Raw genomic sequence first — 27,856 nt, forward strand, 5'->3', positions numbered from 1 at the left:
AGGTATGTAATAGCTTAAAAATATGTTTTCGAAAATAAAACACACCCAAACAGTTATTAAAACGTATGTTATATTGTATATTTATCTTACAACGAGTAATTAGTGATATTAGTATAGTCTAAGATCCGTCACACGTAGACGAAGTCGTGGTCGACGTCCACCTTCTTGTGCAGCCGCGGCGGCAGCTCCGGGACTATGTTTGTTGGGATTTTGTCTGAAATACAGAGATATGGTTGTTTAGATGTCAGGGGTTCGATTCTAATTACTCGAATTCGTCTATTGAACGAATGAACTATAGTAACAATGTAATAAATAACGTGAGGGAAATCCAGAAAATCTTTCGGGAAATATAAGTGACAGTCTGAGGATTAAATCGAGATGCCAGTACAAAAATTATAATGCCACCGTTGACAGTTGCGAAATGCGATTAATCACATAAGTTTATTCTATATCTGAAATTGTGTTCACATCATAGAGAAATATAAGATAGTAGTGATGTGCACATTCACAAACTTGCCAAGCGCACTCTCTCAACACAAATTAAGAAGCGCCAGTCGTAATTTGTTACGTCCTCTCCATTAATTCCCTCTTGGTTAAAACTTCCAAAAACCCAAATAATATTGCCTTGGTTGAATAATGAATATGCCATACTTTCTCTTTGGGTGTATACTTTTTTTATTTATATAATTTTTGTGTTGGAGCTAGTTTTTATTATTCGTAGGTTGGAGCCCTTACTCCAGTGGTTACCGATTCTTCCACTTCTCAACAACTCACCGTTACACCTGTAGACCAGGTTGGACCAGATGATCATCTCCTGCGAGAAGCAGAACACGCCGAGCCGGCCGCCCTTCAGCGTCAGGTCGTACACGTTACCCGAGTCCGCCACCAGGCGGTTGTTCTCGTACACCTGGGGAATATAATAATAATATCTACTTGTAGTTTTAATATTACATACAACGCCTCCGTGGTCCAGTGCCTAAAATTTTAGCACATTATTTTCCAACCTGTGGTCCGTGGACCCCGCGGGGTTCCGATGTTTCAGGGTCTGCGGTGTCATATCATACATAATCTGTTTTTTTATTTATTTTATTAAGGGGGTCCGTGTGCTTGAGTTCCTACTTTATGGGGTCCGTGGATGAAAAAGGTTGGAAAACACTGGTGTAGAGCGTGGCTCTTGAGTCTTGACTCGGAGGCCGTGGGTTGGATGCGTTAGAAACGTGTTTTTCTGACATTGTACGATGATCCATGCGTCGAATGTAAAATGTCTGTCCTGATATGAGAGTGAAGGAATAGGTAGGGGCATTTAAAAAGTTGTTCCTGCGCCTGATCTTTCCCCAGTCGTGTCGGTCATCCGTCCCACTGGGTTATGAGAGTAAAGGATACATATAAAGTGCTCTTGTGTACTGCGCACACTCTTGGGCACTATAAAATTACTCCTGCATAATTAGTAGTATCTGACCTTGAGTCGTATGAGTCCGATGCGCGGTCTGTGCAGCAGCCGCCAGCGGTAGGCGGTCTTCTCGCGCCATCCCACGTTGCGCGGGTCCTTCCATAGCAGGGACACCTGGGAAAATTTACAATTTCTAAGTTATTTTTATATATTTTGTGTATTATGTGTTTTGTTGAATGGTGGTGGCGGTGGTGAAGAAATATAGGAGGCGTACAACTTAAAGATCGCTTGGCAAATATCCTATTTTCGGGACTCTGACGGGTTGGAGAGTAAGCGCGGTAGTCAATCTTATTATATTAGATCAGCGACGAAACGGTGTCACGTGATTGGTAGTTATTATAAATTCAGAGAAATTTTACACAACCTTAGATTTTTGGTCAAGACAATATTAATCTTGATCTGTTGGCTGATCATGAGTCATGACATTGCAATACCAAACAACGTAAGTCCTCCATTTGTCTATGTATAAATTTATCTAAAAGTACACATGCGCCAAATTAAAATGACCTATTTCACTTTTATTTCCAACTGTCGCTGTAACGTCATAGCAGTAATTAAGACAGATAGTTTACAGCATCCGCGCTTGAAATTCGCTCTCGAGAGAGCTGCACAAAAAGCGCAACGCTCATTAACACGGCGGGTGTAATGCTACTGTTATTTAACGAAGGACAATGATAAGATAAAAACAGAAGCACCACTAAGGGAAATTTAAATATTGTGTATAATGCAGGTATTTTTTGATGTAAGGCATTTATCGCCTCTATAAGATTGGCAAAGCCAAAAATAACGTAAAACTGTAAGATAAAATATTTCCAAACATGTTTCGCTTAGTAAAAAAAAAAATTCCACAGCCGAACATATAACCTCCTCGTTTTTTGGAAGTCGGTTAAAAAATTGGAGCGAAGATTTCATCTCTACTAGCTACTAGCATAAGGCTGCGTTTCCACCAGTGCTAAGCGGAGCTGTGTGGCGAGGAATGTGTTTTTGAAAACCAATAGCATCGCCGCGCTGAACGATGTCATGGCAAAGTCATGTCAATGAAGCCATTCTATTGGTTCTCAAAAACACATTCCTCGCAACACAGCTCCGCTCAGCGCTGGTGGAAAGGCAGCCTCACTCGGTAGCCCTTTTTTGTATGGGGAAATGCTCTGCGCATCCCCGGCGGATTGGGGACATTGTCCGTGGTATGTGACACTCCCCAGTACGGTCTACCCACTAAAACCCCATGATGCTCCACTCCCCGCTTAGTTCCGGAAACAATCATGAATCAACCTACCGCAACTCTTTACTCTACCATAGGCCTAGCTAGTGTCAATTAATGTTTACTAAATTATTATACTATCATTTTTAAACGATCCCTAAGGGAGAAATTTATAGAGTGGCGATAAGGCAATTTTTAGTTTCTTCCATATTTTTCTTCTTACTACTAGTATTTTATCCTAATTTAAAATGCCCCTTCTACTCGCTACTCTACGGCGATGTAGCGGCACGTCGCGGCCATACATCGCGGCGCGGCGACAGGCGACAGCGGGATATTTACACACTTGCCCCTGATAAAACTACCCCACACTTTATAAAAATATCGCCAGTTGGGCAGAATTTTATCAGGCGAAGTTATAAATAAAAATTTGTAATAGAGTAAACAATATTTTATATTTTGTTTGTTAGACAATTGAATTTACTGCTTAAACTTAAAAAATGCAGTTACACAAATTTAAATTTAAAAGAAACAATAAGTATAAGCATTTAAAAAGTTGTTCCTGCGCCTGATCTTTCCCCAGTCGTGTCGGTCATCCGTCCCACTGGGTTATGAGAGTAAAGGATACATATAAAGTGCTCTTGTGTACTGCGCACACACTTGGACACTATAAAATTACTCCTGCATAACTGACATTGTTTCAATGAAACCGGCCACCGTCACCGAAACCGGTGTAGGAGTTTATTGGCAACGCATCTGCGATCCATCCAGTGCTAGGTTAAATGTGTTTCTTATAATTGTATGCCTGGATTCGACTGCGACTCATCTATTGCCTACCTCATCCTGCGTCGTGTTGGAGTGCCACAGAGCGTTCCTCAGTATCTTGCCTGGGCCGGTCTTGGAGTTGACCAGCTTGAGTTGTATCCCAGGGTCAGCTACCGCTCGGAACGGCGTCGTCTGCCAGTACGTCTGCAACTCCTTCTTCCACATCACCACGTAGAACCGCTTGTTGTTCTGGTACCTGGGGGAAGAGAATTAGGGATATGCTTATTTTGGATCAGGGAACTTGATTCATAGGCAGAGTCACGATTCACGACTAACAACGTAACCGACCAAATAACGTGGGTTCTCCATCTCCCTCAAAATCAATCAGCTCATGTGCCAAACTACAAAAAACTTACGAGGAGAATTAAAAAATAATAAAAAATACGTATGGCACTCGGGGGCTGCCGCGGTAAATCTATTACATAGCATTTTTATCAACTTATGCAATTATAATTCGCATACGTCTAATCGCTCGCACACAAACACCGTGCCGAAGTCTGCCGAACTGAAACGACGTTAGACGATGCATGGCTTTCAACGCCGCATCGCTGTCCCGGTCGGAATGGAGGATGTTAGGTTTATTTTCGTTACGGATTTTTTTGATTCAGTCGCCACGCTCAACGCCAAAATTGAATTAAGTGTAAAAAATTATTTACTCATATTTCATACTTTCATCATCAAACATAACTCACCCGAATATAAACCCAACGTAATCATCATCTATCTGGGTATCCACGAACAGCGTACCCTCGAAGTCCACGCCGCCGAAGCTGTCGAAGCCAACAGCTAACCCGGGGTCGGAGTTGAGCGTCTGCAGGATCTCGGCGCCCTCGTTCGCGATCTCCCAGTTGGGGTCCTGCTGGGAATCACCTTCGGGGTCCAGGCGGACAGTCATGTAGTTCCTGGAATAATGGTTTGATGATAGATGATATAACATGGGAGGTTTCCATACACTAGTGAGCGTTTTCTCAGTAGTGTTTCAGAGCTTGGTTCCTAGGTTCTCCTGGGATCGTTCCTTGCTGGCATTGAAAGGTTTGTTTAGCCAACTTACCAGTCCAACTTGGGTTAAAAGAGAAAGAGTGCTCTTCTATACTGTGCGAAAAATTAGGTACCATTAAATTACTCCGACATAGCTAAGTTTTAAGAAACTGGCCAACGTTTCACTATGGAACCATTAGTCATACAGTACCTGAAGTCAGTACGGAATATCTTTGAGTTGTTGGGGCAGTTGTCGAGCGCGTTGGTCACGTTGTCGCCATCGAAGTCGTTGTCGCACACGTCGCCTTCACCGTCACCTAAACATGTGAAAACCAATTAATACTTTATAAGTATTATCAGTAAAAATTCTTAATTAATATTATAAACTATGACAAAGTGTGTCTGACTATCTTTCTGTTACCCCTTTATGCCTAATCAAATGAACCACACAAGGTTGCAGGCAAGTGGCAACACATAGAATTTGTCACATAAACTTCAAGAAAGGTATTTTTTTATAAAATTACATAAACGAGCAAATTGTTGGGAACTTCACTTGTTGGGAAGCAACTACCGTCGCCCATGGATACTCGTAACATCAGAAGAGTTGATGTGCGTTGCCAGCCTATGCAGACTGCCCTATTGCCGGTATCTATACAGTATGCTAATGTAACAAAGATCTCTAATCTCACCGTTGGAGTCCAGCTGGTTGGGATTATACACCAGCGGGCAGTTGTCTTCAAGGTTGGGTATGTTGTCTCCATCGATGTCGTCGTCGCAGGCGTCGCCGCGGCCGTCGCTGTCGACGTCCTGCTGGTCGCTGTTCGCAAGGTTCGGGCAATTGTCTATGCCGTCTTGGATGCCGTCCCTAAAAAAACGTGATGGTAGGTAATCAGCGGAGAACCCTCGTTGGTTATAGTACCTAATTATACACTTTTCTTGCACTTCTGTGTGCCCGGTTTCTGAGGTATCTTGAGAGGAGTTTACTTTTTAACCGACTTCCAAAAAACGAGGAGGTGATATATTCGTCTGTGGATATTTTTTTTTTCACTAGCGTTGTTGGTATTAATTTTTTGAAGCTAGCCAATCAAAAGCAATAGTAAAAAGATAAACTCCGATTAAAAAAACTCAGAAACTAGGAATTATTCCACTTTATTAAACTAATCATGCTGGTTGGTTAAGAATTGAGCCTGATCCATTATGGATAGTTCGAGTCGGAATTCGACGGAGACAATTTCTCTGGGCAATATCCAATAAACTTACATCTGGTGTGCAACTCACTTGTAATTGCGAGTGTCCACTTTCAATGGAACATGTGCTTAGGCATGAGGCATCATCAGGTTTGTAGCATTTAAAAAAGATAAAATTGACTTCAAAGGTGTACGTACTTGATAATTAAAATACCCTATCTCAAAGAGCCGTTTTTGATAAAACTTTTATTAGCAAACCTTTTGAAATCAATCCTTGCGCCAAAAAAGGCTGGTGTCATTATGTCATGATACGCGTATAGTTAAAGCAGAGTAAACAGAACTAAGTAACTTCTGTCTACTCTGTTTAAAGTGTAACAACTCACTGATCGCGGTCGACGTCGCTGTCGCAGGCGTCGCCCACGCCGTCGCGGTCGGCGTCGTCCTGGCCGGCGTTGCGCACGCGCGGGCAGTTGTCGCACGCGTCGCCGGCGCCGTCGCCGTCCGCGTCCTCCTGCTGCGGGTTGTAGTTGCGGGGGCAGTTGTCCTCCTCGTTGGGTATACCTAGAGGATAGAGGAGGTAATACAGTAGGCTTTAATACAGTAGCAGTTGTTGACTGTATGTTTGACTGGTTTAAATTGTGTTTAAAGCAGCAGGATTCACTAGCGTTGCAATCCAGTGATTCAAAACGTCAAGTTATATAAGCTCGTTGGGATGCTCTCCCTATCTCACACTCACCAATATTAGATTTCAAATTCTTTTCATTTAGGGGGTAACGGGGATTACGTTCTTAATAAAAAGAATTTGCTGATGGTGTCACTGTTACTGAACTAACCATCGTTGTTACTCAACTCGACGTCGTCATCTACTGAACTCACCATCATTATCCATATCGGGATCACAGGCGTCGCCCATGCCGTCACGGTCAGCGTCCTCCTGGCCGGGGTTGAACCGCGAGGGGCAGTTGTCGCAGGCGTCGCCGCGTTTGTCGCTGCGGTCCTCGTCGCGGTCCAGTTGGTCAGGGTTGGCGATTAGTGGGCAGTTGTCCTAAGGACATGGACATGGTCTTTGTCATGTTGTGTAGCATAATGTGGATGCATCAAATCTACACTTTGCCACCTGAGTATGCAATGGAATCGCACATTTGAAATGTCACAAAGATTCAGAAAGCGCGATTTACTACTTTCAATAAACCTATGGCTTATTGGAAGTAGTAAATCTGAAACCTACCGGTATATTAGGAATCCCATCGCCATCGGCATCCGGATCACAGGAGTCACCAATGCCGTCCCCATCAGCATCTTCCTGTCCAGAGTTGGAGACGTGGGGGCAGTTGTCAGCGGAGCATCTCCTCTCGTTGCAGGGCAGCTGGTCGTCCGGATATCCGTCCATGTCCGTGTCGGGACCGCATACGGTGCCATTGCCTGCCCAGCCCGGCTGCGGAATATGCACCCCTTAATAATACGTAGACCTTAATAATGTACTATCAGAGAAGTTGATTCCTAAGCAGATGGGGGACCTACGTAGTTTGGACCTACCAGCCAGCAGATTACAATGAACATTAACGGCCGTTCCCAATATTTGATCTATCTCTGCTTTTGCCCTACTAGAGATAGGAATAGCTCACATTAGACATTAGAGACATATTTTTTTATGTCAATTCAATGTTAGCTGCGATCGGTTGTATGTCAAACCAGAGATAGATTGAATATTGGGAACGGCCGTAAATTAACATGATCCGACCAAATGACGTTGGTCTGTCAACTGCCTAGGAATTAATTTCCTAGATTGTACTTGTGGGAGTACTACTTCAGTATCTTATTGACATGCTGCTTTCAGCCCTACGTGAGGCATAATATTGTGACCTATGGAGTATAGGATATGGGGTACTCACCGCGCAAACGCATCGCTGACCGTACCCGCACACGGCGTTGTACCGGCGGCAGCGCTCGGGGTCGCAGCGCTTGAGCAGCGAGTCGGAGTCGATGCAGGGCCGCGACGTGTTCACGTAGTAGTGCCCGCCGCACGGCACGCACGTGTAGGAGCCCTGGAGAAGAGAAAATATAAATCAATTTACACATACGTATAAGAAAGAGACATTGGTGAGTTCAGCTGCAGAACTGGGAACGAATTGCGTCTGGAAATAAACCCACATACATAAAATCAATTCGACTTACTTAACCTTTTGATAGGTTTTTCAAGATGGCTTAAATTCGTCTGCTAAAGTTATTACAGGAATTCAATATGTCAGAAACGGTCTTCAGGCATTACAAGGCTGTGCATAAGCACAGCACACTTAATCTTTATCAAGTTCTCAAATTCTGACAACGTTAAGTGTAGGAGACGTCACCATTAAAAGACCAGTAAGACTCACGGGTGTATTAACACAGAGCCTGTTCCTCGGGCAGATATTCGGTCGTTCGCACTCGTCGATATCCCGGCATCTCTGGCGCTGCGCCCGGCCGGCCCCGCGCCACGCCTCGCCGCTGTACCCCGGGGGGCACGGCCCGCACTCGAACCCGCCCTCCACGTTACGGCACGACACCAGCTCGTCGCACGGACGCACGAGGTCACACTCGTCCATGTCCACGCACGAGTAACCTGGAATTTACTTTATGTTAAGCAGTATCTTCTTAAGTAGGCTCCAGTCTTAAGTGCGTCTTTTAAGGGCTGTATACATATCCAATAAGGCCGGTAAAAATGGAACCCTATTACCACGACTTCGATGTCTGTGAGTCGTCCGTCTGTCTGTCCCCAGGCTGCATCTCAACAACTGCACTAGCTAGAAATCTGAATTTTTCACAGATTGTTCCTTAGATGACTATATTTATTTATTTATTCTTCATGCACAAGGTTACAAAGACACATTTAAACGTTTGTAATAATGCATCTGTGATCGGCGTATATACCATTTTAGTCACTCCACTTAATTCCTCTTTCAATATTTACTACATTTTGACTCGTAACCATAGTCTTACCATTCCATACATATCCTTCAACAAATAAACTGGCTAACAATACTCATACCATTCCACTCATATCCCTCAGGGCAGCCCTCGCACTCGTAGAAGGGGCTGCTGGCGCTGGGCGAGCAGCGACGGTTGCCACACGGCGAGTTGGTCTCGCAGATGTGTTGGCACCGTCGACCATCGCCTCGGAAGCCATTGGGGCAGGATCCGCATCGGGGACCAGCCGAGGTCTCTTGACATTGAACTCCTGGAAATATTAGGGAAAATAAGACATGTGCAGGGTAGAAAATAAAAATTACTGTAACACTGTTCCCTCTGTTCCCTTGAATTAGTAAATGCCGTCTCGTAAGTGTTTCAGATGATCATCAAATGAGGCATCGAGACTACTTAATATTCAGAAATATCATACCTTACCTCTGCCATTCACTATTGAGAATTCAGCAATGTATCGCAAGGATCCTTCTGAGCTTAATTTGACAATGATTTGCTAGGATCCTCCTAAGCTGCATTACACTGACCTTGATAGCAGGAGGTGTGTCTGCACGAGATGCGCTCGCAGTCCTGTCCGTTACCGGTGAAGCCGGCCGGACACGCGCCACACCGGAACCGCCCGTCCGGCATATCCTGACACTGCACACCTGCAGAAAGAGCTATTAGATTCAGTTCTGCACAACAACGCAAGCTTAGGGACCTATCAGACAGAGAGCGGTCACGCGTTGTGCATACAAAATTATTTAAAGACAGTAGATGTTGTGCAATATCTGCTATGATCCAACTCCTGTTGCATAGCTGTCGCAAGATACGAAATCGTCCTGAGAATGATGGGCTAGCGGGCATTGACTTCTTTGATAGGAATTCATGGTCTAGGACCTAGGTCCTAGAGACCATGAATTCCTATCACTCATGCATCTTCTGAATACCTTGTCGTATGATTACGCCTCCTATGTGCTACTTAAGCCTCCTAAATCGATCAATCTGTGTCCATAAGATACTTACGTCCGCCGAAACAAGGGTTGGAGGAGCAAGCGGTTTGACAGGTCTGGCCGTCGCTGGTCTGTCTGCCCGGGCAGCGCTGGCAGCGGTAACCCTCTGCTGTGTCTATGCAGTACTCCGCTGGAGACAGTCAAGTTGTTGTAAGAACTTCTGACACGTGATATTATTATTTTTAAATGTACTATCAGAGAAGTTGATTCCTATGCAAATCGGGGACCTACGTAGTTTGGTTGCGTTACGTCAAACCCAGCTGACAGATCAGCTGACAGATCACAATTAACATTGAATTGACATATTCGACCAAATAACGGTCTGTCAATTGCATAGGAATCAACTTCCTCGATGGTACCTACTATGTCTGTCTTGGAGCTTTCGATAAAAAGCAATTATTATGTTTCTGTTATGTTTTGAAAGACTACACAATTGTAACTTACTCCAAAGCAAATGCATTAGCCATTATGATCATTTAGGACATTTAGATATCCTGAACGATCATCTGTTGCGAGTTTCTTACGCCGGTACTTCTCGCAGGGTTAGTCCCCGAACTGGTAGTAGACATAATATATAACAGGTTGTTAGGGTTCACTCGAACAACCTGTTAGTATAGAACTTTCTGAAAATATATGTTTTAAAATTCAGAAATAAAACACTTTTTATATAAATTTAAATACAGTTATTTTTACATGGTCAGGTACGTCAACATCGTCAAAGGAAACCAATTAATTATTCAGGGATGCCCAACGATGCTGATGCTATCTTGAAGACATATAACGAATAACTTTAATTGCAAATTGAAGAAATAGGAATTAGGAAGTAGTTACCTTGTGAGCAAGGCCTGGTGTTGCACAGTTTGGGTCTGCAGCGTCTACCATCACCCTCCATGCCGTGAGGACAGCTCCCGCACTCCGGTCCACCTGCCGTGTTGCGGCACTCCACACCTGTTGTGGATTTATTTAGATCCCGACCTCGGTGGAAAGCCTGGCTTTAGTGAAAGCCTGACCTTAGCGGAAACCCTGGTCTTAGTGGAAAGCCTGGCCTTATATTATGAGATTGGAGGCTTAAAACTTATTCTAATGGTGCCTTTAACTCCTACGACCATGATGAACTATAATATTTCATGATTGCCACCGGGAAAGGCAAGATGTCTCAACTATGCGCAATGATAAGCAATTATAAATATTGTTCATTGGACCCAAGGCACAAAGGCTGTATAATACCAGAAGCACAAGAAAAATTAAGAAGAATTTTTTAAAAGAAAGTCGCGGTTCTGATATTAATTCCTATGATATTTATTTAAAGAAACCAAAAAGATTTGAAACATTACTCTATTATTACTTATACTTTCAAATTATACTTTGTACCTATATGTAGGAGTCGAATACTTAATTAAACATTTATATTTCTCAAATAACCGTAGGCGTAGGTTAGGAGAGGTGAGCAGCGCCTTCTCATAAAAATACTATCATAATTATAGGCATCGTTTACCTTTTTTATGAATAACGATTAATTGCCTCCACTTTTAAAAGAAAAAAATTTAAGAAACGAACAAAATCTACAGTGGCAATGATGAAATAACTCTATCAATCTCTACTTTTTTTTCTTTTGTATTTTTAAGAGCGAAGCCACATTGCTCAATATCTTTGCGGTGCGATGCGTTGCCGGAATATCGCATTGTATGCTGCGTTGCAACGAAGTGCGACAACACAATACAAGACAGTGGCGGCGCAACCCAACTTTCATCCTCCCAATCTTGTCCTGTTGTTCCATCAAAATGCCGCGTCCTCATATCCATACTAATTTATAAGGTGAAAGTATGTCTGTCTATCTGTCTGTTACCTCTTCACACCCAAACCGCTGAACTGAATTTCCCGGGGCTCAAAGTATGTAGATACTTTGAGTCCCGGGAAAGGACACAGGATACTTTTTTTTTATCCCGGAAAAATATACGGTTCCCGTGCAATAAACGAATTTTGGCCCAACGGAATTGCGGGCGTCATCTAGTAATAAAAATAAATGTTTGTAAAACCGCGACCCTGTTAAACAATGTGGCCTTGCTCTGCACATACATGATGAATGATTGTACCTTCAAACTTATAATATAATTTATATTCATGCCAGAGTTTCGTCATATCTAGCTAGCTCCCGTTAAGGCGGTAGATCAAGCAACGGTGGGCGAAACTCTGCCATGAACACGGGCGGGGGACAAATAAAACGCGGTATTATCTGACACATTTATTCTAAACCCACACATTGCTTGATTTACCTTTGCCTTAACACACGACGTTTTTTGTACACAAAGTTTAAACTAATTTAAAACTTCATATCTTATTCAATGTTTTCGAAGCTACCAATACTAACCATAACATATTTTAGATCAAAATGAATTAAAAAAAAAGATTAATTAAGAAAACGCGTGCGTTGTTTTAACGCACTTTACTCTCTTTGCGTAAAAAAAAACGTCCTGCACACAATCACACTACATACTCTATTGTCAATACTAAGGTAACTTGCACTTAAAACTAATAAAGTATCTTTTTTGTACACGCCGATTCAATACTACAAATAAAGGGAATTCTCACATAGATTTCCGTAAGTATTACAATTATTAAGTACCTGTCAAAAATAATAACCCTTACGCAATTTTAAGTTTGAGTTAAATCGTCAAATCTCCTTAAATCCTAAAACCCCCTTTACTGGTCTGGCATAATATTATAAAAGTAATGATAGAAAAGACAACGGACCTTGAATGTTTATACGCTGCGTATTTACATACGCAGTGTATATAACCATGCAACTAATTAGTATAACTGGTCTGTGGTAAATATATCCATTAGCAAGAGGCTTCTATAACCTAGCTTTTTCATAAACCTATGTTAAGTAATCAATAACCAGGGTAGCATGATGAGGAAGAGCATCTCTCGGGCTGCGGCGCGGGCCTGTTGCAGCAGGCCAGCAGAGCGTTCTTCTGGTCTCCAAGCTCCCGACGCAGCAGTTCCACCGTTTGACGCAGTAGTTTGAGCTGGCGGATCACTTCGTCTGTAGAAGAAAAGTTATTTAAATTGTAAATTATAGACGGTAAAGTTAAAAGAGGATTGTAGGTATTTCGACAATTTATGGATATATACTGTATATAATATAATTGTCTGTCTGTTTCTGCGACCAAAACTGCTTGATAAAATTTAGATAGATTTAGATTTGTATTTACTGTATGAGTGTCACTGGGTAAGTATGTCGAAATGCAGTTAGGTGTTTACCGTACTCAAAGATTAACAAGTTGTATATTAAAAAAATAAAACCGACTTCAAAAAATTATACTTAAAATTTCCTATCTAGTTATTCGTTTTTATTTAGTAGAACTATTAGTACAACCTATAACAAAATAATCAAAACGTTACCATCACAAGATTCAATATCAACAGCCGGCACGTCTCCTCGCTGCGGCGTCGTCGTCTGCGGCCTTATATTCGGATCTATATAGTTCATCCTGTAGTCGTCTCCCTGCATCTCACTCTCCTCCATCTCTCTCTTCTTCGTAATCTCTCTCTCCTCATTTTTAATCTTCTCCTCCTTCTTGATGAAGTCTCTCACTTCCTCCACGTCGGAGTCCACGGAGACAACAGATGGATGCATCTCTTCGTAACACTTGATGGAGTCGAGAGCGGCGCGTTCGCTGTCGTAGACTTCGATGGAGGCGTTTTCTTCGTGATACTGTGTTGAAAAAATTGGGTTAAAAAAAACAGAGTAAGAGCCTGACCACACGGGAGCTGCGTCATCGCAGCGTTATTACGCAGCAGTCTTATCGTCAACACCCCCTCCCGCTTCGTCTCGGGGGCTGCTGTCCGTTATGTGTGCGTTGCGACGACGTAGCGCGCCGTATGAACACCTTGGTTATTTATATGTAAAACAACGCTAGTTTTTTACGCCGGTTCTCGCCGGGATAGTTCCCGAAACGGTGGTAGGCATCTTAGTTTCTTCGTTCTTTCTACAACATTCAAAAATTGTATTCATGATACCTATTTTGAATAAAAAGATATTTTATTTTATTTATTTATTTAAAACGCAACGGCAGCGCTGCGTCGACGCAACGCTGACGCAAGGCGCCGTGTGGACAGTCTCTAAGGACCTGTTTCACCACTACCTGATAAGTGTCGGATAGGCAATCTACTATACCTACTTAACTTGACAGATATGAGAGTATGGAGTATGGAGAATCTGTCAAAAAAGTTGTGGATGGCTCTATTCGGCTCTTACTAGTAAATGGTGAAACAGCCCGACTTTTATCCAAATTATGCAAGGCATAAAGGGTAATAGTTTTAGCAATCTATATAATATCCAACATTTTACTAGTATGTATATTTTGTAACTTATTAGTAGCGCAAATCATTAGCATATCGTAGGCCGTAGCGCCTTAAAAGTTTCGGATTCCGTTTGAATGGTTACGGTGTACTGTCACAGAATATAATATATTAGTAGTGTACTGTGTAGAAAACTAGTATAATGTTCGGGTTGAATAAATCATAATATTATGGTAATAGGCGGCAATTTTCAAAGCATAGTTTGTCTAACTCTCGCCTAAATCTTTGCTACGTAAAAAGTACATACGTATCCTACAACTTCTCGCGCCTTTATTTCAGTTTTTCGTGTGTTTTAAGTGGCAATAACTGGGCAGTTGGTATCGATCCCGGCCGAACATATAAATCGTTTTCACCGCACCTGGGGGACGCGGCCCGAGCAGATTTACTGCACACTATAATATTATCAGCTAGGTGTATTACTTGCTGACCCGACAAACGTTATCTTAACTATATGGGCTGCATTACACCTACCACTCGGTACCTTCGGCTCTCGGCGAATCAAATTGGCCGAGAGCACTGACTCACCACTCTACTCGGTAAGTGTAATCATGGCTTTTATATGTAGGGAGTGATTTTAAGAGAGATAAGCATGATTACTATCATGACTACGAAACTATCTATGGCTTGCACAATAAATTGTCAATCATGGGCAATTAATAGTTCACTCAAAGAATATTTCAAAATAAGGTGTAGGGTGTGAGAGCTGGAACCTTAGCAATTTCTCCAGGTTCAGGATGAGGTAAACATACTAAAAGTCCCCCCCGCCCCTTAAGGACCAACGTAGATAAGCCGCTTAAGAGACAAAAAATACAGCTAAAGTTGAGCTAAAGTTCTCAGACTCACTCACCAATTTAATCTTCCTACTAGCCAGCATCTTCAGCACATCGTGTTTCCCTGACAGCGTGTGCCAACGCAACGGCTTGCAGCCATCGTGCAACCTCACGCGGTTGTGGGTAACCACCAGCACCAGGTGGGTGTGGTGGCTCACAACCCACGAGACTGACTTGAGGTGACCACCGTTGAGGCTCTCCAGGAATACTGGAACAAGTTACAAGTCTAGTATTTACTTCTCTAATCTATCTAACCAGCCTATACTGGTCTACTGCTGGACTTATGTACAGCCAGAGTGAAGTTAAACCTGCCGTATTTGAGCCCAAGCTAGTGGTATAGGAGTAGCATGGGCGTACCGAGGGGGTGGGGGGAAGGGGGGGGGGGGGGGCAGCTGCCCCCCCCTGGATCATGTTGACGTTCCTACTCAGTATATTATCTAGTACTTTTATCATTAAAAATAATTAAGAACGAATTTTTGCCATTTGTTTGCAATACAATATTTTTACAACTAAAAATTATAAATTTTTTATTATTTATAAACACCTAGCTTATGAAAAATCTGATTTGCCCCCCCCCCCCCCCCCTGGCCCAGAACCTGGGTACGCCCATGAGGAGTAGTATACCATGCTGTACAGCCATATAGTCTAATTGTCATAATCATATAGTAAAAACCATTGAACAATTTTCAAGTAAATCTTCCTACCTTTTCTGAAGTAGATTCAAAATCCTCACCCTTATTATTCTTGCTGTTGTAGAACATGGAGACAACATGGTCGCTGGTGTCCTTGACGTGGAGAATCTCCTCCCGACCCTGGCCTCCGCGCGGCCCTCGGAGAGTGATGGCCACCTCGGTGCCACCAGCTGAGGCTGCTATGGCATCGTTGGTTGCTTCTGGAAGTAAAAGAGAGAAGAGACTTTCAGGTTTAGCACGAAAAATTGATAATGTTGTTCTGGGTGATTGTATAGGCCGGGCATTTTACCATCTTGCTAATATATCTGGCAATACATGAAGACGACAGATGGAACGAAGTTCCTTATTGCGCGTTACGAAAGAGGGACGACGACGATGAGGTAGGAAGACGGAAAAAGTTGTAACGACATGACACAAAAGTGTCGGTATATTATTACAACTAGAGCAAAAATGCTATAGTTGTAAGCCGTGCGGTAGCGCGTGTTTCTCTTTCTGTCTTTAACTCTTTTTTTTTTTCTTTTTTTTATAAATTTGTCCCATCCGGGTGTCCCTAGACACCTCGCAAGTTTTTTATTTAAAATTATTTTCCCGGTCTTTAAAAGCTTCCATTTATACATTAAAAAACTCAAATTGTTAGTTACCTACTTCATCCAATTGCGTCTTCAATTCATAAAATCAAAACATTTTAACCGCGTAAGAAAGAGATACTTACATATAATTATTTTACATACATCACACAATAATTTAGTAAGTAAGTACATAGTTTTTACAAAGACTTCTATTTAAACTGATGAGTTTTTATCACATTATAAGTCATAACAGATTAAAGTGGCGAATAGTACTGCTTACTTTAGCAAATTGACTAGATCCTAGAAGTATTAAAAGCCTTATACATCTTATTGAGTAATAATAAATTATATTGTCTGTCTGTCCAATTGCACTCAAGTGCTTTGAGTGGCCAGCGTCTAGTGGCTGGACACAACCAAATCTAATAATCAGAAAGCATTATTTCGGAGGTCGTCTGTAAGTCAATAAAATTTGAACTCCTTTATGTTCTTTATGATATTAGTGAGCGAGCATTGCCTTGCCATTTTGATGCTTTTATACCTAGCTTTTTTATTTTATTTACCAACTAGTTGCTTATATAGCCACTGTGGGATTTTAGCACATACAGTGGCTATATAAGCAACTAGTTGGTGCCCGCAATTCCGTTGCGCCAAAGTTAATTACATATTCGCACCGCGCACAGGAATCGTACATTTTCCCGAGATGAAAAGTATATTATGTCCTTTCACGAGACTTAAGGTATTTCAGCAAAATCGGTTCAGCGGTTTACATGTGAAGAAATAACAGACAGACAGACACACTTTCGAATTTATATATGGATAGGTATGGATTACGATGTACTAATACTATAACTTTTATTACAAGAACGTTAAAGAGAGTCTCTAAATAGATGAATTTGAACCTGCGACCAATTAAAACTAGAAGTAACTTAGCCTGTACTTACTGCTTTTAGTTTTTTATCAGCCCAACTAGAATTTAGTATGTTGATCTCGGTTCAGTGTGTCAGAGTCCTCTTATCTGTCCACTAAACTAGTGTGTTAGTGACCTATGGCTATTTCTTCACTGGGTTCAACAGATGGTATCTTATACCTAAGAAAATATTAACTTTACGCTTGTGCGTCTATTTCCCGATTTCTAAGTTTTTAGATAGAAGTTTAATAATTCAATAAGAACCATGCAGGAACTATAGTCTGTACTATAGTTCCTGGCTCCTGCATGGTGGAGTTCATGCAGTCATGCATGAGTTTCGAATTGGCGCCACCTGCAGTTCTCATGCACCATCGTTATTCGTCGCATACAATCCCTGTAGCGTGTTTGATTAACCTATAATTAAAAATGTCATCATTCATCAATATTATTAACATTAACAACTCTGAAAATATAAACTAGCGTCTAAAAGCCTCAGAAACCAAACATTACTGTCCACTCTCCTCTTTGACACGAGCATAAAATTGCCACATTTTTGACTATAGTCCGTACTATCATTATCCATACCTGCATAAACGGGCGGTTTTTTATTTTTATTTTATGAAATAAGGAGGCAAACGAGCAAACGGGTCACCTGATGGAAAGCAACTTCCGTCGCCCATGGACACTCGCAGCATCAGAAGAGCTGCAAGTGCGTTGCCGGCCTTTTAAGAGGGAATAGGGTAATAGGGGAGGGTAGGGAAGGGAAGGGAAGGGAATAGTTGGGGATAGGGAAGGGAATAGGGTAGGGGTTAGGGGATTGGGCCTCCGGTAAACTCACTCACTCGGCGAAACACAGCGCAAGCGCTGTTTCACGCCGGTTTTCTGTGAGAACGTGGTATTTATCCGGTCGAGCCGGCCCATTCGTGCCGAAGCATGGCTCTCCCACGTTATTTAATCTTTATCGAGATTGATACGTTTAAACTTAATTACGTTTCAAAAGTTCCATACTACAGAAATGAAAAAGTCAATGGTCTGGAGGGGTAACCAAACTCAACAAAAGAGGGTAACCCAGAAGCTAAGAGGCAGCCCCCAGCCACGTATGTAGTATTACCAAATCTTTAGTTGTAAATAAATTTCCTAACACAAAATAGAATTTCTTGGCGCAAATGTACTAGGAGAGCGACCCTACATAGAGGGAAAGAGCTAATAGAAGATACGTTTTTACTTAATATTTTGTAAGTACGTCGTACAGAAATTTTACATTCTTCGACTGCAAACTTTATGTTAAACTTGTCATCAGTAAAGTTGATACGGTTGACACAAAACCGTCGTGCGCGAGTTATTCCTGACTGTCGCTGGAAATAGTCGCGCTGGGGTTACAGTCGTTTTGTATCCTATGTCATTAGCCGGACATTACTGTGTGGATACGTGGCAAAAGATAGATGGTACGAAAAATACGTTAAAATATTGTCTTTTCCAACTTTCGTTTGAAAACTTAAGCTATATTTCGTACTTTCTCCTAAATTCCTAAATATTTCAGGTGGTTCACTATTAGAATGTACAGGTAGGTCGATTTTCACTTGAATCTATACTTCTATACTAATATTATAAATGCGAAAGAAAAAAATCTGTCTGTCTGTCTGTTACCACTTCACGCCCAAACCGCTGAACCAATTTTGCTGAAATTTGGTATTGATATACTTTGAGCCTCGGGAAAGGAAAATAAGGATACTTTTTATACCGGAAAAATGTACGGTTCTTGCGCAATTAACGATTTTTGGCGCAAAGGAGTTGTGGGCGTCATCTAAAATAAAGTATAAAGTAAGTAAACTATAAAGTTAGTACTTAGCGACAAGCGACAAAACTTTGGAAATAAGTAACTCGTAACTTATTTTATACCAAGAGTTGTTTTTTTTTTCGGGATAAAAATCTTACCTATGGCGTTTAAAAGTAGAGCGCAAATAACCAAATAATAAAAATTATAGAGGTACAGAGGAGTACATAATATCTAATAATGAACTAAGTTTAACTGTGTGTTTATGAATCTCAATATACAGTCGATAAGTACATGTATATTATGTTGAGTATCTTTCGCCTACAAACTATACAAACTTGTCAACTTTTTGCGATCAAATGCCGGGGCGTATAAAAAGAAAAATGACGTGTGCGCCCGCGCCGATCAGAGAAGAGGTAACGGTAAGGAGCAAAAGCATCCAGAGTCCATAAATGGTCTTCCTGTCTGACCCCGTTTTAATGGCGTTTACAGCTAGGAATAAAGTTCCACGTTTAAAAATAAGCGGGACGTGCGAAAACGCGGCATTTTTTTTTTACGAACACAGTGGTTGGATACAAGTCATTATATGAGTTGTAACCTGCATTGATTTTGTATAATAACTATACAAAAATAACAATTACCTTGCTAGAAAAACCTAGTCTACTCACAGAATAAGAAGACGTTACTAAATTACGTAATTAGACCACTTACTGGCCCGGTCAAGATTGCTCAGATTCCATATATATACCAAACTGACTCTACAATCTATATACCCTAATTCGAGGCATTCACCTCTCTCTAAAACTTCTTAAGGAAAGGTGGTATATTATATATTATATTAAAACCTTTTAAACACAACCGTTGTTCCTGATAGGTGAGAAAGAACCACTCCTCATCTATCTGGCACTCTGCAACACTCTGCTGGCAACAATCTGGTTTAGTATCATCAGGTAGGTATTTTGATATCCCGACAGGGCAAGCCGGGTCAGCTACTATAATAATGATAATTTATATGAATGGGCACCTAACAAAGAATCATGGCAGGCTTCGACCATGTGCGTGGGCTTGTCGTCTTACCTAATATAGAGAGCCTAAATTTGTTTGTATGGACCCTTGATTTTATTGTTAACGCGTTCATTGTGTCACCATGGCGCCAGTTTATGTTGTTGTTATGGAGCATTTAAGCAGCTTGGAAGTCCATTTCTGCCTCTGTGGTTACTAGACCACCACTAAGTAATAAAAGAAGCTACTAAACTATATATAACTCTACCAATCATATAATCTATATATATAAAACTCAAAGGTGACTGACTGACATGGTGATCTATCAACGCACAGCCAAAACCACTGGACGGATCGGGCTGAAATTTGGCATGCAGGTAGATGATATGACGTAGGCATCCGCTAAGAAAGGATTTTGATAAATTCCAACCCCAAGGGGTCAAAATAGGGGATGAAAGTTTGTATATAATAATACTTGCTAACGCGAGCGAAGCCGCGGCCAAAAAAGCTCATTATCTATAAGAAGAAAATTAGAGCTATAGCTCTTGTAGGGTGAATTTTAAAAAGTAGGCGTAATCGGATTGTACACTTTGGAAGTTGGAACCTTCGAAAAGGGGTTGCAGTCTCAATTTCGATAAGAACTAAATAAAAATTGTATTCGATTATAATTTTTATTGAATTGAATCACTATGACCTCCAAGGCCGTAAAAACCCACAGGAATTGTACGTTTGCTATCGCTAGATCTTGTAAAATATAGTGATAATAGCGGATAACCTCTTGCCTTGTTACACCGCTGACCTCATCGCTCTGACTTCACATCATTACATGTACAATACAGAGATTCGATTGTCCCGATGTATCTTCGTTAGTTGTAGTAGGTAAATTGGAGGTGTGACTATGCTAAACACAATAAAATACATTTTTTAATATCGTATCATTATCATCTAGTATGATGCCCGCAACTCCGTTGCGCCAAAATTCGTTTATACCGTATCCAATGTCCTTTCCTGGGACTCAAGGTGGAGGTGCCATGCCAAAGTGCAACAAAAGCGATTTGGGCGTGAAGAGGTAACAACTAACAGACAGAATAAAGGCACATGACGTGTTGCACCGATGTCCATTTATCGCAAGAGAACCGTATATTTTTCTGGGATAAAATCATGTTAAGTATATCCTTTTCTGAGACTAAGGCCGGTATAAATAGTCAGTACTCAAGATGCATCTCGGTCTCAAGACCCGGTTTAGGCCCTGTGATTGGTTGGCTGTCAAAATTTGGACCAATCATAGAGCCGAATTGCGTCTTGAGACCGAGATGCATCTTAAGTACTGACTATTTATACCGGCCTTAAAGTATCTCCGTAGAAAATTTCATCATAAAAGGTTTCGCGGCTTGAGTATTATGTAGTAACGGGTTAAACAGACATAGGTGGAATGATAAACAAACACATTTTCGCAATTATAACATTAGTATGGAAGTATAGGATATTAAAAATAAAAGTATTCCTCCTGCAAGTGACTTTAATATAACTAATTCCTATTAGCAAAAGTAAAGTATGGATAAGTTAACTTTTTGTTTCTTATCTATACTAATATTATAATATTATAATTGGGAAGAGTTTGTTTGTTTGTTTTGAACGCGCTAATCTCAGGAACTACTGGTCCGATTTGAAAAATTCTTTCAGTATTAGATAGTCTATTTATCGAGAAAGGCTATAGGCTATATTTTATCGCGGTAAAACTAATAGGAGTGAAGAAATAGAGGAAAGTGTGGAAAAAATTAGAGAAATTATTTGAAATGGCTTATTTGAACGCACTAATCTCAGGAACCACTGGTCCAATTTAAAAACTTCTTTCAGTGTTAGATAGCCCATTTATCGAGAAAGGCTGTAGGCTATATTTTATCACGCTAAAACTAATGGGAGCGAAGAAATAGAGGAAAATGTGTAAAAAATGGGGGAAATTATTTGAAAGGGCTTATTTGAACGCGCTAATCTCAGGAACTACTGGTCCCATTTGAAAAAGTCTTTCAGTGTTAGATAGCGCATTTATCGAGGAAGGCTATAGGTTATATTTTATTACGCTCAAAGTAATAGGAGCGAAGAAATAGTGGAAAATGTGGAAAAAATGAAGAAATTATTTGTTAGGGCTTATCTCACGAACTACTGGAGCAATTATACTGTTATTTGGCACAGATAAGAAGTAGACCACGTGAAGGATCATAGGCTATTTTTTGTGGACTAATTTGTCTGTGAAATATCTAATTTACGCGGGCGAAGCTGCGCGGAACGTTATATTTCGCGTGGTCACGACATCACGCGTAAACGGCTGGACCCATTTTGCTGAAATTTGGTATAAAGATACTTTGAGTCCCGAAAAAATGTACGGTTACTGCACAATATACTTTTATGATTTGCGCGTAAACTATTCAATATAGTTTGATGAAATTTGGTACCTATGGCAATACTTTCAGTCTCGGGAAAGGACAAGGGATACTTTTTATCCCGGAAAATATACGGTTCCCGCACAATAAACTTTTATGATACTCGCCTAAACTATTTAATCTATTTTGATGAAATTTGGCATGGAGATTGGAGATACTAAGTTGAACCTGGGCAAGGAAAAATGTGCGGTTCCCACACAATATACTTTTCTGATTTGCGCGTAAACGACTCAATTGATGTACGGGAACAACTATAAACTAAAGTTTAGTTTGTTATTATTTTTAGCAATATTCCCGTGAAATTTTAAGCTATGGATTTCAGCAAAATAACGCCTGATTCTAATAACTATAAACTAAAAAGTCCACGCGGACGAAGTCGCAGGCTGTTGCCTGCGACTTCGTCCGCGTGGACTTTATAATTCTGTCCCTTTCTATATTATAACGAGGTTATTGGTTTATAGAATGTCGGTTACCGTGGGAGGAGGAAGTAACGTCATCAACAGCCGCCTGTGTGATAGATTGCAGTTTGAACCTTCATGTGCACTTCACCGATAGTTCGCCTTTTTCGCATTTCCTACTACTATACAAACAAAATTAGTATAAATGGCGAAAGTTTTTACTTTTTGAGAGTGTAATGTTCTCTACTTTTTACGAAAAAATATCTCAACGCATTTTATTTGGCCAGCGGGGCTAAAATGGTCACATTTAGCAATTCCTCTCAATCAATTCAGCAAATGAATGGTCAAAACTGTCAAACTGACAAATGTCAAATTAGTACGAATTACATAATATGAATTGAAGGCAGACTGGCATTTTGCGATATTAAAAGAATGAATCATAACATGATTCATAATATCATTCTTCAAAGCGACCATTTTAGCCCCGCTGGTAGTAGCGTCTCAGTATATATATGTATTATCTATGCTTATAGGCTTTGAACTAATAAACACAGGCTGTTTTTAATCACTACATAATATTATAAAACAAAGTCGCCTTTTTTTTCCTCATGTCCTTTTGTTCCCTTTAATCTTTAAAACTACGCAACGGATTTTGATGCGGTTTTCTTTAATAGATAGAGTGATTCAAGAGGAAGGTTTATAAGTATAATATAACATTAATTAAATAGTGGCGAAATACTGTTATTGTTGGGGTTTCTAATGTGATGTCGTAAATAATTAGATAGGTACATTTTTACGCTTACATTGCAAACGCAGGCTGAACCCTACGCGATTTATCAAAATAATGTACCAACTACCAAGTATTGTACATCTTAAATAAAGTACATTGTAAAACTGTAATATTGCAAGAAATTGTGTTTTAATATTATATACTTATACTTCAAAGTTTTTGGACCGAACTCTGTCAAAGTCACTGATGTTTTTACTTACGTAATTACAATTAATAAGACCTTTATAGAACCTAGACATTTAATTCGATACCTATCGACTAAATCTATTAACGACCAATATTTATTTCCTAGATGTAATAATTGCGACAATGTGTGTTTAATGTTTATCAAGGTTTAACGAGTTTCTGTCATATCCTTAAAATCTATCAATAATTGTATTGGTTTCTTACTTTTTTGTCTCTTTGTATACATGGCCCATCTATCACAAAAGATTTACAAATTATAAGGTTTGCTGGAATAGAAGAGTCGGCCCTTGTCGGTCAAGTCCCTTTTAACGGATTTGACAAGGACAAAACATATTCCAGGTTTTTACTGCCTGTCAGATATTATGTTGAAATATTTGCAGGTAGTTAATTCTTATTAAAATTGGTTTAAAAGTTTCGGAATACAATAATATTATATTCAATGTAGACTCATGACATACAGACAAAATATCTCCCCGTATTTATACGATTGTATCTCATACATTTTGTTGCCACATTTGAGGATAACTTAAGTGTGATCGTATCAAGAAATTATGAGCTTACTCTCCGAAAATGGTGATGGTCTTGACCCAGTGAGGTCACCGAACAAAGTATATAAGATTGATTCATCTTTGATTCATCCTTGCATACTTTCTTTATGCAGACAGCAGATTGGCTCTACAATTATAATCCCAAACAAAAAAAACATGTGCTTTTTGTCGTTTACATAATATAATAACTTGTTGGAATAATTTTACGTTTCAAGGGAATGTCAGAAAAGTGTACGGTCTATTGTAACTATTGTTTATATCTTCTAGGTGCAGTTCCAAGGGAGATTCGGCGGATTATAATAATAATAATAATAAAAAATATTATTAGGAACCTTCTAGGTATAGCAACCTGTTATTGTATCCAGTTGGATACAAGTAGCAAAATAAGTGTGATGAATACATTAGATACGGCTATTCGGTGTCTTACAGACCTTCATAATTGATTATCACTGCAATAAAGCCGAATTATGTGAAGGACAACCTAAAGTCAGTTTGTATTAGATCATTTTGAATATGAAACTCAATATGCCTTTAGTATTGACTGGATGAGCCGGTGAACTCGGTATCATTTTCCTCCTAATACCAATAAAACCTTCCCTGGACTTTCACGAATATTCTAAAACTAAAATTAGCCAAATCGGTTCAGCCTTTCTCGAGTTTTACTAGGACTAGTCCTTCGACTTACTATAATACATATAACCTAACTATAACTTATTAATTAACTCCTAGCCACTAAGCTAGGGTTAAGCTATTATACAGAATAAAGATATCTCTAATCTCTGGTCTTCGTCAGTGACGTATTAACCCATAGGAGCCCATATGACCCTATCTTGACTACATACATTAACCTAGATCTCAAAATCTGTAAGGTCTAGAAAACTGATTTTTTGACACAAGTAACTTCAGTTCATAAAGATTAAATGCTCAAGACAAAAACACGATTACTCAAAAAATGCTCGATAGTTTCTTTTTTACAAAAAACCTTGTTTTAGACACATTTTTGCTTGGATCTTCGAAGTTTGCTGTCTTTTCTTTAATATTTTTTAATATCTAAAAAGGTATTGATAAAACCTAAATTTGCTCAAAACACTTTTTTCATAATCATTATAGTTCGTCTTTTATTCAAGTAAAACTATCTCGGGGATATTCCGCGCCGTGCTTTTTCACCTGACATATGAAAGACGGGTTGTGAGTGTGAAGAGAGAAGGACGATGTTTGATTTTTAGAGTCAGGTGAGCTCTTAATCGAATTAAGCAATTGCCTAGGGCATCACGTCTCACGTCTCCAAAAACCTGTAACCTGTTTTTAGTTTACATACGGATAAGGGGAGGGGGGGGGGTACACAGGCATGGATTGCTTAGGATATCAAGTAGACTTACAGCCGTTCCTAATATTTGATCTATCTCTGGTTTTGCCCTACTAGAGATAGGAATAGCTCACAATTGACATAAAATATATGTGTAATGTGAGCTATTCCTATCTCTAGTAGAGCAAAACCAGAGATAGATCAAATATTGGGAACGGCCGTTAATCCGTCACTGGACAGCTGACGATAGATCGCCTAAATAACAAAACGAACCTACTGAGATAGAGGGAAGAATTTAGAACTGTTCTATCGCAAAACCCCTTGTCTGCTACAATTATAACGAGTACCTAGATAAAATATAAGCACTGTAGGTACACTGTACAGTCTGGTGAAAAGAAAAATTGTAAATGATTAAGTATCTGATTTTCTGTGGAAAGAACTATTTGCGTGGTCATTAGTGGAAATGTAGAACTGGGGTTGCAACAGAGTTTACATAAATAGAACCGAGTTCTAAATAATGATACGACTGAAAGATTTTCAACTTGTGATGTGCGAAATGCTATAGTTTGAAATTTGAATGTTTCAAGCATCTAACTATTCATCTTATACAGAACTTTTAATGAGTTCCTCAAAGGTCCTCAAAGCCCAAAGGTACTGTACAAAGTTATTTAAAATTAATTTTAGCGTTTATTTGTTGGGCTAGGTTGGTACCTAACACAATGATAAAATATATTGACGGGGAAATTCGAATAGCACAATATTATTCGTATTTCCCCACCCTTAGTAAAGTCCTTTTATGTCTAAACTCTAAACTAAAACGTAGTGATTATAATATTCTCTTTGCTCTAAACCAGGGGTCACCAATTAGTTTCGTTCGGGGCAGTGACGAATTAAAAAAAAAAGATACAGTAAAGGATTTTATGAAAATTTCAAGTGTCTACTTGTTACCATTGTTTAAATCGAGCATAACGTTTGTTGTATGGGAGCCCCCTTAAATATTAATTGTATTTTGTTTTTAGTATTTTATGTTAAAGTGGCAACAGAAATACCCAATCTGTGAAAATTTCAGAAGTCTAGCTATACCGTTTTTTGAGATACAGCCTGGAGACAGACAGACGAACAGACAGACAGACGGACAGACAGACAACGAAGTCTTAGTCATAGGGTCCCGTTTATACCCTTGGGGTACGGAACCCTAAAAAGGAATAACCTTTTGGAGACTTTTAAAAAGGACTTACCTTCATCATACGTGAGGGTGTGAGAAAGGGATGCGGCGAGGAGCAGCACACCAGCCTGTAGCCATATGGCTCGGGAAGCCATATTGCCTGGAATAATCGATAAATATTATCGACTACATTTAAATTTTAAGGGCCTATTTCACCACTTCCTGATAAGTGCCGGAGAGGCTATCCACCACCTACTACTTGATAGATAGAGTATGGAGAATCTGTCAAAAAAATTTTGGATAGCCTATCCGGCATTTTATCAGGAAGTGGTGAAACAGGCCCTAAGTATCTAGGTAGAATTTCACTGACAATTAGTTGGAGGATAATGTTTTTCCGTGAATCTTATCTATCCTTACTCGAGAGTCGAGACTCAATTGGTACAGTAGGTAGCTTAAGCGTGAATATGTTACAGACAGCTGATAGATAAACGGAGTCACTTATTTATAAGCCAGTTTTCTAACGTTTCGGACTAAGACAGAAATACGGATTAGCGTTAGCGTAAAGGTTTCTATTATTATCTAAGGGGACTTGGAGTAACCACAAAACTTAACAAAATTGGCATTAGTTAAAGACTAGAAAAATGTTTAAGGGTCTGTTTCACCACTTCCTGATAAGTGATGAAAAGCTATCCACCAATTAACTTGACAGTTCAAGTATGGAGAATCTGTCAAAAAAGTTGGGAATAGCCTATTCGGCACTTTATCAGAAATTGGTGAAACAGGCCCTAATTCTTGCCCAAAATGAATAAATTTATAATTTACTCGAAGTGAAACCTACAACATTTTAAATGTTTTGGTTTTTCGCCAAAGTGCAAAAATTTATTTAAATTACAAAGTAAGTATACCTATTAGAAAGTGTATTTTTTTTAAATAATATAATTATAATTAAAAAATAATATTTACCCAGAATCTAAAGGTTACAATTTATCACAACTATTTTATTTCCCGCGCGGAGCTCGAATTCAATAGCTCAAGAGGCGCGCGTGCGCAGCGTGTACGCGCATTCTCGACTTTACTTTACCACACACTACTCTCAGCCTCGATTCTCGACTCGTTTCGTTTATAATCATAATCTATTTCATAGTAGCTCAAAGTTCAATGCAGGATTGCAATATCTAGCTTTAAAATCGATGTACTGTCGCCATTTTGTTTGTCATTGTCAGTGTCATAGAGGAAAGACATATCTGTCAGTATCAAGTGTCAAAATTGGCTAAGGTTGTGTAGCGAGCTAGTGT

At 40.0% G+C, this 27,856-nt stretch overlaps 1 protein-coding gene across 1 annotated transcript; it reads right to left on the minus strand.

Annotated features, from left to right (window-relative positions):
* Window positions 1–48: 48 nt before the first annotated feature.
* On the minus strand, window positions 49–27,745 carry LOC121737104 (cartilage oligomeric matrix protein). The gene is made up of 22 exons (XM_042128658.1): window positions 27,525–27,745; window positions 26,635–26,721; window positions 15,517–15,675; window positions 14,801–14,991; window positions 12,994–13,306; window positions 12,488–12,634; window positions 10,420–10,536; window positions 9,602–9,718; window positions 9,124–9,243; window positions 8,664–8,852; window positions 8,011–8,237; window positions 7,531–7,683; window positions 6,867–7,073; window positions 6,515–6,683; window positions 6,022–6,199; window positions 5,141–5,316; window positions 4,663–4,768; window positions 4,166–4,375; window positions 3,486–3,669; window positions 1,460–1,564; window positions 775–907; window positions 49–214 (listed from the first exon to the last, which is right to left on the minus strand). The coding sequence occupies exons 2-22, from the start codon at window positions 26,714–26,716 to the stop codon at window positions 129–131; spliced, it is 3,369 nt and encodes a 1,122-aa protein (XP_041984592.1). The 5' UTR covers window positions 26,717–26,721; window positions 27,525–27,745; the 3' UTR covers window positions 49–128.
* Between the last annotated feature and the right edge of the window lie 111 nt (window positions 27,746–27,856).

Source organism: Aricia agestis, chromosome 20 (genome assembly GCF_905147365.1).
Source record: "Aricia agestis chromosome 20, ilAriAges1.1, whole genome shotgun sequence".
NCBI classification, from domain to species: Eukaryota; Metazoa; Arthropoda; class Insecta; order Lepidoptera; family Lycaenidae; genus Aricia; species Aricia agestis.